We start from the raw sequence: 11,105 nt of genomic DNA, 5'->3' as shown, positions 1-11,105 counted from the left end.
ATCGTATAACAGTTAAATTATATTTGGTATAGGTTGGAAATGAGGCAGAATATGTGAGCTTTGATCTTCGACCTTCAGATGCTATCAACATTGCAGTAAGATGCAAGGTAATATTTGTTAATTAAGGTATTTGAATACATCATTGGCTGCATCATATTGCATTCTCTTATTGCTTTGTTTAGTAGTTGTTCGCTTTTTCCCCTGGTTGATATTATTAGAAAAATTGAGTGCTGGCTGGACTTTTTTATTATCAGAAAAGGTTAATTGTTGATTTGAGGCAAGTTGCATATTCTTGCATGCACTGTCTGTTTGTTTTCATTAGATACCATATCCTAAAGTTTTACTAGTAAAAATGAAACTATTTTACCCAAATCCCAAAAGTTATACTAGTTTCATATCCTTGGATGTACTGTTGGATTGTTTTTGATTCAATGCCAAATCCTAAGGTTTATCAGAGATTTTACTATTTTACTAACGCTGTAGGTTCCTATACAAGTCAACAAGTACTTGGCATACAGTGATGGTATGAGAGTAATTGAGTCAGGCAAATTGTCAACACAGTTCCCTGGTATGGATGGCCGACTATTTACTGAAATGGACCGGTATGTTTGTGAAAAGGATGCCTTATTGTTTTAAGACAATATCACTTGTCTGTAGTATGTGTAATTTCTGTTCTTGATATTTTTTATTTAAGGAAAATAGAAAATCTTGGAATGTGTCTCATTATTAGTACTTTTTTCATGAAAAGGCATCTTCTATAAAAGTGACATAACTGCAGGCCAAGTGGTCAACCTTGTTCCGAGACCACGGAGTTTAATCTTTTGCACAACATGTTGAAAGCTGTTGTTGAAGAGCGCTATAAAGATGCTGGTAATAATTGTGTTATGTATATTTCTTTAATTTATTGATGCGTTTTGATGTTTTTGAGTTTTTTTAAATGTACGATGTATGAAAAAAATGCATTGGATGGTATATGTGATTGATAATAGTGGCAGCCAATCATGTCCCTAGTGAACAATATTGTTTTGGTAGTTTTGCCATTGTTAGTTGGAGTAGTATCAACTTGTTAATTGTCCTCTTGGTTAAGGATCCCCTCATTTTTTTATCGGCAAATGTTAGTTGTTAGTTTGTTAGTTTTTGATAGTGGGAGGGATTCAAACCCACGATCTCTCCCCCCCCCCTCCCTTCTCCCTTTAACCACCAAATCAACCTTATAATTTCATGGATCCTCTCGTGTTAGTATTTTGAAAACATGAATTTTTCATGTTAGCAAGTAACTTGAGTAGATCCTAATACTTTCTTCTTTCATTGGCTGTATATAGTCTGTAAGCATTTGGTATCTTCAGTTTTAATCAAAACAAATTTGTATGCCATATGCCCCTGGCATTTAGTAGGAAAACTGTGATAGATGGGCCACTTTAATTATCATAACCAGAACATGCTTTTGCTATGCATTTATAGTTTAACTTTTAGTTGTATTTTCATATACTTGTGAGCTTAACATGTTCTAGGAATCTAGTTCTCTAGATAAGTGGTTTTTGCATTGAATTGAATTTTGATGTAAGTGTCTTGCAATATACATTTGTTTTGGACTACAGTATTAATTTTATGTCTCTGATGTTACTTACACTTCTCATGTTTCTGGTGCAACCCCAGCTTTGTTCAGGGACCAACTTAATCAACTTAGGGCAGGGAAAAATATGAAAAACAGGTATGAAGCTTATTTGACATGACACAAATTAATGTTTGGCGAAAGAATTCTATACCCGAGTCATTTTGACCCCAAACCAGAGTTGTCTTCTGGTCCTTTTGTTCTGTTGAACAGATTGAATGCACGTTGACAACTTTTATTTTATTGCAGATTCTGAATGCTTTAATTGTAAAAATACAATCTTACATTAGAATGTCAAAGGGGGTTCGGTACAGCTGAGCTGATTGCAGTCATGTCTCTTCCTTCCTCGGTCTATATATGCTTACATTGTCTGTGAATATTTGTATATATTTATAAACATTAATGCTAATGCAATCATGTGGAACTTTTCACTGCTTTTCTGAGACTTGTTTCAATCTTAAAAAGCTGTTAATATGTAATGTGTTTTTCTATCCATGGGATGCAGTATGCGACTGATGGATGTGTTTCGCTGTATTATTCAAAATATTTGGGATGATTAGATAAAATGCTGTAAATATATTACTTGGTTCTCAGTTATTTGTGCATTTGTTTTTTTTTTAGGTAGACTAGCTAATAGGAGAACTTTTATATGTATTTGTACTCAAATAACCATTCAGTGCTTATTCAATTCGATTCTTCAACTGAATTACGCTGAACAATCACTCTGCATTGTCAATCCCTAATTTTAGTTTGTAGATACCTACCAAAGTTTTTTCCTATCATGTTGCCAGGAAGCCAGAGTAGACTGGTTCACTCTGCATATGCTGAGAACTAATGTTCAAATGGTCTTGGATTTAACTTTGCTGCACCCTAAAATGTAGTAGATAACTATGGAGCTGAGCATGTGACTTTCAAAATAGGATTTAAGGGGACATCAGTTTCACGGAATCTTCTTTAACATGGAATATCATTCCCGAATATTTTAAAAAATATGTTCGGTTAAATTTTAATATTTCCATGAATAGTTTTTAAAATTTAAAATAATTTAAATAAAAAAGAAAGTCTTCTTTAATATGTGTATTTGACGATAAATTTTTACATTCCCATGGGAATATCATTTTTTCATCTCCTCCTAATGGGAATACAGCTGTAAGAAAATATGGTAAAAAAGAAAATTATAGCATTCACAAAAATAAATACTTTTAGAATGATTAATGACTTATTATAACTATCAAATTTTAAAAAAATAAATGATAAATATGTGATATAATACTAAAAAAGTATAAGTTATTTTTTCTTCTTTTTAAATATAGTAATATTTGGACGATTTACAAACAAGAGTTACAATAGATTACAAATAAAAATAAAATTTGTGAGTTGAGATAATCGTATCTTTCCTGCTGAACTAATGTTACATTAAAGACACGTCTGATTCTCTTTTAATTTTTTAAATAACTTTTTAAAACAAATACTATAATATTACTAAAGAAGCGAAAGTGCCTTACGGTTAAAGAAAGGTCCATGGTCCCAACTTGTGTAATGATTAGTAAAATGTTTAATATTTAATAGTTATATTAAAACTGTTCAACCGTTACCACCACTTGTTGACTGAACAATTTTTTAATTTATTTTTTATTCACTTAGTTACTATTATTTTCTTCAAAAAACCGTGCATTGCATGGAGATCAATGCTAGTTATATATTTTTATTAGTAATGCTGTCTTTACGTGGACTTGAAAACAGAAAAAAAAAAAAAAAGGAACTTTGCGTGAATATACAATATTACAAATTCTTATTTCTTAAAAGAATCATCGGAGTTGGCTTTGCATTCGATTGAAAAATCATATTACACGAATTATATGAAATTTATTAATAAAACTTGCTGCTAGCCAATCTCTATCATAGAATGATACATGTTAAAATAAAAATAATGAGTGAACCATAAAAAAGGAATAAGAGTTGATGAGGAAGGCATAGGTAGCATAGAACCAAGCAGCCAACTACCACCGCACCTACGGCGAATTCCGGCCAAGTTTGAGATGATAATTAATGGTGGACTGACCTTAAGACAAAGTGGCTAATAATGCAGTAATGGTAGAACCCGGAAAATGAAAAGCCATACCATGTGAAATTGGAGTGGAGCATTCTTAATTTCAAATAATATTACATTTTAATTTAAAGAAAATATTGTTGAAGTACATGTTAATTTGTTACGCACATTATTGTGAAGATTATTTTAAAAAGTAAAATTACAAATCATATCTATTTATTAAAAAACTAATCACTATTTTTTTATATATTTTTTTGAAAGGGGAAAAATATATGAAAATATAAATGAGTTGGGTCCTAAAACTTTACTAAAATAAGAAACATCAAATTCAAATAACATTTACATATGTATAAGAGTTTTGTATGTACAACAAAATTTAAACTCACATTTTTATATAATATTTGATCCTTATTAATTACATTAATTTTTGTTGGGCAATTAAAATTTATTTAATGAAAAAATGTGTGAATTGATTATTAGAATCATGCCATATTAATAGTAGTACTATAGAGCTTTTTTCACTTTTTCATCCATTATTATTGTACTTTATTCCATGTTTTTTTTTTGGTGAAGTTTCTACTTTATTCCATGTATTTACACACAATTTTGATCTGACTTTTTTACTTTAATTTCTTATTAAAACGAATCCTACTTTAATAAGCCAAAGTTATTTTCCTTGTTTTTAACATCAAAGCCATAAAGCAAGAATGTACCTAGTCTCATCTATGTATAATACTATTAAGTATTAAGCACTCTCATAGGACAAAGCATTTGGTGAATAAATAAACATTTTAAATAATATAGTATTGATTTGACTGGCAGCTGAGAAACCTGCAATCATCTCTGACTTTATATTTACAGATTTTGAACCTTTTTTTTTTTCACCGTTTCATAAACAAATTCTTTCATTTCCTCTTCTTCTCTTTCTCTTCTGCTGACATCTTCTATCTATCTTCAAAGTGTCTTCTGTTCAATACAAAAAAAAAAAAAACAGCATTTTTTTGGGGTTCTGGCTGAGGTTTCTGTTCCACTGAATTGGTTTTATCTGTTGGGGGGCCTTGAATTTGATGTTTTCTTTCATCCACAAAACAATTTTCATATTCATTTAACAGTGTTCACATGTCAGGGCCTCTTGATCGTTTTGCACGTCCCTGTAAGTACCAGTACCTTCAATTTTTTTAGATTTTTCTTATCAATATAGTTTCTTTTTGGATTCAATTATCTTTTGTTTTGATCTATATAAAAAAATTAGCTTGAATTAAGGCTTAACTCAGCTGAATTTAATTTACCAGTAATACAAAGGTTTAACATATGATATGAGTAGTGGTTTGATATTCAATCTCTTTGGATTTGCCTGTTATGAAGAATTTAAAGTTTAAACCTCATCAACTTGTGAATTTTGTCTATATTTCTGAGCTCTAGAATATAATTGGAATGGATTGTGGTGAAACTTTAATTTGATAGGCTTTGAAGGGTTCTCTGGTCATGATGAAAGGAGGGAGAGGAAATCAGATTTTGAGAACTCAGAAGACGATAGGCGAACGAGGATTGGTAGCTTGAAAAAGAAAGCAATCAATGCTTCAAGCAAGTTCAGGCATTCTCTTAAGAAGAAGAGCAGCAGGAGAAAGAGTGCAAACCGAAGTAATTCGGTTTCCATTGAGGATGTTCGAGATGTTAAGGAGCTCCAAGCAGTGGATGCATTTCGACAGGCACTTATGTTGGATAACTTGCTGCCACCAAGACATGATGACTATCACACGTTACTGAGGTTACTGCCCCTTATTACTTATATTTGAACATATCTCTGGAGGATATATTACAATGATCATAACTGATGCATCATGTTAATTTTGTTATATCTTTAGTAACTAACTAACTATGACTAATCTATAATTGATTCGTTTTAGTCATAGGCTTCACTATTTCCGACTACTGCACATAAAAAATCATAATATTTTGCTCATGGCATATGTAGTTTACATGAGATGGTATCTTTGCATATTCTCAGTTTACATGCTTCTAACACAGATGACTTGTTTGCCTTAGAGTATAATATAAAACTTGCATTAACTGATGCTCTTGCAGATTCTTGAAAGCAAGGAAATTTGATATTGAGAAAGCGAAGCACATGTGGGCCAACATGATCCAATGGAGGAAAGAATATGGTACTGATACAATTATGGAGGTGAGTCATCTGATTTGAAAAATATATTTCAACTTCTTATTTTGGTTGATCCTGTTTTGTTTGATTAACTGTACTTTTTTAGTTTTTTGAAATCATTGTTCATGATATACTACTTTGGTTTCCTGTCTTTCTCTTTAGGATTTTGAATTCGGTGAGTTGAATGAAGTCCTGCAGTGCTATCCACATGGCTATCATGGTGTGGATAAGGAAGGAAGACCTATTTATATTGAGAGGTTAGGCAAAGTTGATCCCAATAAGCTTATGCAAGTGACTACCATGGAAAGGTATTTGAGATACCATGTGCAGGGTTTTGAGAAAACGTTTGCTGTTAAGTTTCCCGCATGTTCTATTGCTGCAAAGAGACATATAGATTCAAGTACAACCATTTTGGATGTTCATGGTGTGGTATGTTGTCTGTCTAAATGATCTGGAAAGTTTCCTTCCATTTTAATTTAACTTTAGTCAATAATTGCTTTGGATTACTATGCTGCTTTATGCTTTCAGGGTTTCAAAAATCTAACCAAATCTGCGCGGGAACTCATCATACGGCTGCAGAAAATTGATGGTGACTACTATCCAGAAGTATGTGACTTTAGTCATAATTATTGTGGTAGTTTTTAGTTCTTCTAGGTTTCTGGACTTATTGTTCTGGTATCTGTTCTAACCTATAAATGATTCTGTGCAGACATTATGTCGAATGTTTATAATCAATGCTGGTCCCGGTTTTAAGCTGCTTTGGAACACAGTGAAATCATTTCTTGATCCCAAAACTACTTCAAAGATAAATGTATGTGTCAATTATTTGATCTGTTTTTGATTTTTATAGGCTTTCAATGAAATAATCATGCTTTTCAGTTTACAGAGATAATCTGTTGGTATAGTATTAATTAATTGATACTTCAATGTTCCATTAGGTTCTTGGAAACAAGTTCCAGAACAGATTACTAGAAATTATTGATGCAAGGTAACTATGCATTAATTTTTGTTAATGGTGTTATTTACTTATTTATCAATCAGCTTGTATTGTTATTTGGAAATTCTGACTATCTGCGTGGTTTGTTTAGCAAGCTGCCTGAATTTCTAGGTGGTAGTTGCACTTGTATAGATCAAGGTGGTTGTATGAGGTCTGATAAAGGGCCATGGCAGGATCCAAACATTTTAAAGGTTTGCTGCTTAAAATGTAATACTTAGAGTCTGATTTTAACTAAATATTAAGTATGCTTCTGTGACTCAGCAAGAACAGTTGCGTTCATGCAGATGGTTCTTAGCGGCGAAGTGCAATGTTCTAGACAAATAGTAACAGTTACTAATGATGAGGGGACCCTGATTGAATGTGATAAGGCTTGTTTTCCAATGGTATAACCATTTTAGACACTTCATGAATGAGAACTTTCAGATTTTATAATTCTTATCCACTCTCTATTTGTATTTTTAGCCATCTATTCTTGGACACTTTGTGAATGAGAGAACTCGTATTTTATGATTCTTATCAGTTCTTTGTTTTTGGATTTTATCAGCCAATAAGAAGTAGTGATACATCAACAGCAGAATCAGGATCTGAAGTTGAAGATATCACTTCTCCCAAAGCAAGTGGGAATTATACAAACCCAAGGTTGACTCCTGTCCATGAAGAAGTAAGTGATCATGACATTGGTATTTTGATGTTGCAAAAAGAAAGAAAAGATAGATAAGATACAAAAATGTTGCAATAAAATGAAATATAACTACTTTGATGTTTGTCCAGGCAAGATTGATTGGTAGGGCTAGTGGTTTCTCTGAGTATGATGATTATGTTCCCATGGTTGATAAGGCTGTTGACCTCGGGTGGAAGGAGAAACAAGTAGCAACTCAAAACTCATATGGCTCAACAGGTTAGTTAGAGACTTGATGCATATTCCCTGAAGTAATTGATTCTGATGTGCCCCCATTGTTAACTTGCTTTCATATTATTTAAGTCTACTGGGATGGAGAGAAACATGGCCGTATTCTTTGCAAATTCAAAATATTTATGTTTCTACTTAACAATATAACACACAAAAAAAATCCACAATTATGCTTGTTCTAACCTCAAGTTGTTCTTCTAAAAAAAAAAAAAGAAAACCTTAAGTCCGTAGGCATTGTTAAGGTCCCCATATCTGAGGTATTATCTGTTTAGGTACTTAGTGGGTTGAGACTTGAGAGGAGAGTGTTTATAAACGACTCTTAACCTCAACTCTTGAGACGTCATTAGGATTCCTGTATCCGAGGTATTGTCCGCTTAGGTGTTTGGTGCATCATCACGATTTTGTCATTGTAAAAGGCACATTGGTGGGTTGAGAGAAAAAGGTCAATGGCCTCAACTCCTAAGTGACGTGGGACTTTGTGGCTACCAGAATAATACTTAATGTTATTTTCCACATATTTGGGATTCATTGATAGGTATTTACCAATGCATATAGAAATGAATGCAAAAATATTTAACACTTGTCTAAGAAAGTAAATATTTCTTCATAATAGAAAGATAAGAAATTCATAATTTTCTTCTAGATAAATAGAACAAATTGAGGTAGTCGATTTTAGATTGGGATTTTCATTTTACTACCCACGAAAAAGTATAATTGTAACATATTTGTTATTCATTGCAGAAAATTTCCTACTGAGTACTGGAAAGTCTGGTGGAAACTGTGCATATATCTTGGCTGTTATTGTCGGCTTCTTTGTTGCCATCTTTACTTTTGTTCGTTCATTAGCACTTCGTGTGACTAAGGGAATACAAGACACCAAATCTGATTCTGCCAAAAATATGCTGCCTAACACGACTGTTGATTCAATAACCAAGGAAGAATCTCGTCCCCCATCGCCAGTTCCCAGATTAACAAAGACAGAACTCATCTCATCTGCTTTGAAACGCCTTGGTGAGCTTGAAGAGAAGGTTGACATACTGCAGTCAAAACCAAATGTCATGCCATATGAAAAAGAGGAGCTGCTGAATGCTGCTGTTTATCGCGTGGATGCATTGGAAGCAGAACTGATCGCTACAAAGAGGGTAACTATATTTCATTCAAAATCATAAAATTTGCTTCAGGCTAATCAGAAAAATTCCTGCTGTTCTACCAAGTCTCAAATTCTAAGAAAAAGGTTTATGCTTTGCTATTAGTCATTGAACTGCTAGTTTTCTGGTTGTGAATGTGAAGTTACTTGTAAGTTGAGTTTCATATCATTATCTTTTGATGATGCTACCATATTTTCAATTCAGTTCCAGATGTTGTAGGTAGATCTGCTTAGCATAGAGCTGCTGCTTCAATTCAATACATGATTCTTAGCTTAGAGTCTTCATATCATAAATTTAAAGGATCTTTGTAACAAAACTTTAAAGCTGCTGCTCTGCTGTTGATTATATATTTATGGCATTTTAATTCACTGTTAAATATATGTTAGCATTTCCAATGAGTTGCTTAACTTTTTTTATTGGAGCAGATGACATGGAATTGTTTATGTAAGCATCGTTGCTTAAAACATTTATACCATAAATAACATGTTTCTCAAGCATTGTAAAATCTACAAAATTAAGTTAAACACTCACTTTAGTAACTTTAGCAATAAAGTGAATTTTTGTATAAAGTGTTTAAATCTATATGGAATTGTAAGACCCACAAAATTAAGATAAACAACTTATCTATGCAAATATGCATATTAGATGCTCTTAAGATATATAAATTTTAATATATTTTATTTTCTAAACAGGCTTTATATGAAGCTTTGATTAGACAAGAAGAACTTCTGGCATACATCGATAGTCAGGAAAGAAGAAAATTCGAGGTAAGTAATCATATTTGCATCTTTTATAGATTCGAAAGATAAAATCCAAATAATTGTAACTATCTTGCTTTGTAACTCTTAAAAGTATGTACAATCTTTTTTTGTAAAGCAGAAAAAGAAGTTTTGCTGTTGAAGAGATAACTGTACAGAACGGAGCTGTTCGGCAGAATGATGGAGAGATATATATTACTTCTTTCCTGCTTGTATATTTTAACTGCACAATACTTTGTCTTCAAGATGGCTTGTTAATTTTCATCATAAAATTCTTGTATGATGGAATTTTATTTACACGTCTACTTCTCTGTCTTTCATTCTCTCTCTCTTTCAATATAGATGAATTTGACTGCTGAATTATAGATAATTGTATGACATAAATAAAGTTTGATTCACCTTTAAGAGTAGATTTTTTTTTTTTTTTTTACATATGTCTTGAAACCTCTCACAGAGTAATATAGAAAATGTGAATGTGTATATCCTGATATCCATGCGACCTTGTCTCAACAAGGCTGGATCAAGATGTTTCTTGTGATTCATTCTGCATATTACTCTTTGTTCACCTCTGTTAGATTTAAGCTTAAAACAAATTGACACTAAGTGAAGTTGTCCAATAAATATATAAGTTATACTTCGAGAATTGAGACAGGCGATATGAGACTTCCTAACATTCCCCTCCCAAGATGTTTGTAAGAAAAGACGAACTTACTAGAATAGGCGAGAACTAACATGAACTATAGATTTTGATATCATACTAAATTTCAACTTAAAATAAATTGACATTAAATATAGTTGTTCAATAAATATATAAGTTATATCTCAAGAATTGAGACAAACAATGTAAAATTTCTTTAATAATCTCCACAATTCAGCTACAAATTTATATTCCATCAATATGAAGTTTTAACAAGGAAAAATAAAATCATCAATGTGTTACAATTTCTGTACTATTACTATTCTGGTCTGGTCAATAAATAATTAAATATACCATAGTGCTCATTAGTTTTGCACAATCACAAACAGGCCATACCCATCAATTTTGTACGAATACAGCTAGTAATAATGAACATAACATAATTCCTTTTTTTTTTTTTTCTTTTTTGCTAATGTAGCATAATTCCTATTTGTTTTAACCAAAATTTCAATTTCTGTAACTAGTTTTTCTTCATTTGCTCACCTTCAAATTTTTTATGGGTTTTTAACTTGAGGGTTTCTTCATTATTAAAATTACCATTATAATTTACACAGGCATTCTCACAGCTGAGCATTGCTGCTTCCTATTAGCTTGCTGCAGATTCAATACTACACTCCATCCATCCAAACACAGGAATACATACACATTATACAACATATTCAACAATCCAACAGCAATAACAAAATAACTTTATTCTATTAGACAAGGCTGGCTACATGAATCACATTATATTCAACAATTAATTAGAATGAAGAATCAATGTGATAATTTT

General features: G+C 32.0%; 2 protein-coding genes across 3 annotated transcripts; both read left to right on the top strand.

Moving 5' to 3' along the window:
* LOC100775199 (bifunctional nuclease 1) lies at positions 1-2,205 on the top strand. The gene is made up of 5 exons (XM_006601258.3): positions 1-107; positions 484-602; positions 779-870; positions 1,657-1,711; positions 1,862-2,205. The coding sequence occupies exons 2-5, from the start codon at positions 526-528 to the stop codon at positions 1,866-1,868; spliced, it is 231 nt and encodes a 76-aa protein (XP_006601321.1). The 5' UTR covers positions 1-107; positions 484-525; the 3' UTR covers positions 1,869-2,205.
* Positions 2,206-4,480: 2,275 nt separating this feature from the next.
* Positions 4,481-9,929, top strand: LOC100799316 (phosphatidylinositol/phosphatidylcholine transfer protein SFH8). 2 transcript variants are annotated; one of them, XM_003550345.5, is made up of 14 exons: positions 4,481-4,815; positions 5,127-5,430; positions 5,748-5,847; positions 5,986-6,252; positions 6,352-6,429; positions 6,533-6,634; positions 6,762-6,811; positions 6,912-7,011; positions 7,105-7,203; positions 7,365-7,481; positions 7,592-7,718; positions 8,472-8,872; positions 9,571-9,645; positions 9,758-9,929. In XM_003550345.5, the coding sequence occupies exons 1-14, from the start codon at positions 4,782-4,784 to the stop codon at positions 9,776-9,778; spliced, it is 1,875 nt and encodes a 624-aa protein (XP_003550393.1). In that variant the 5' UTR covers positions 4,481-4,781; the 3' UTR covers positions 9,779-9,929. The 2 variants fall into 2 exon arrangements, with proteins under 2 accessions (XP_003550393.1, XP_006601320.1); XM_006601257.4 differs by having other exon boundaries at positions 4,492-4,815; positions 9,755-9,929.
* Positions 9,930-11,105: the final 1,176 nt, after the last annotated feature.

Source organism: Glycine max, chromosome 17 (assembly GCF_000004515.6).
Source record: "Glycine max cultivar Williams 82 chromosome 17, Glycine_max_v4.0, whole genome shotgun sequence".
NCBI lineage: Eukaryota > Viridiplantae > Streptophyta > Magnoliopsida > Fabales > Fabaceae > Glycine > Glycine max.
The sequence above is the reverse complement of the archived record's forward strand: the minus strand, read 5'-3'. Positions and strand labels throughout refer to the sequence as shown.

What these genes read in the sequence shown, in the direction of transcription:
- LOC100775199 (XM_006601258.3), top strand. Translation starts at nt 526, where the DNA reads ATGAGAGTAATTGAGTCAGGCAAATTGTCAACACAGTTCCCTGGTATG. An exon ending in CTATTTACTGAAATGGACCG is followed by an intron (nt 603 to 778) that starts GTATGTTTGTGA and finishes ACATAACTGCAG; the next exon opens with GCCAAGTGGTCAACCTTGTT. An exon ending in AGAGCGCTATAAAGATGCTG is followed by an intron (nt 871 to 1,656) that starts GTAATAATTGTG and finishes GTGCAACCCCAG; the next exon opens with CTTTGTTCAGGGACCAACTT.
- LOC100799316 (XM_006601257.4), top strand. Translation starts at nt 4,782, where the DNA reads ATGTCAGGGCCTCTTGATCGTTTTGCACGTCCCT. An exon ending in ATGGTGACTACTATCCAGAA is followed by an intron (nt 6,430 to 6,532) that starts GTATGTGACTTT and finishes GATTCTGTGCAG; the next exon opens with ACATTATGTCGAATGTTTAT. An exon ending in CTAGAAATTATTGATGCAAG is followed by an intron (nt 6,812 to 6,911) that starts GTAACTATGCAT and finishes TGGTTTGTTTAG; the next exon opens with CAAGCTGCCTGAATTTCTAG.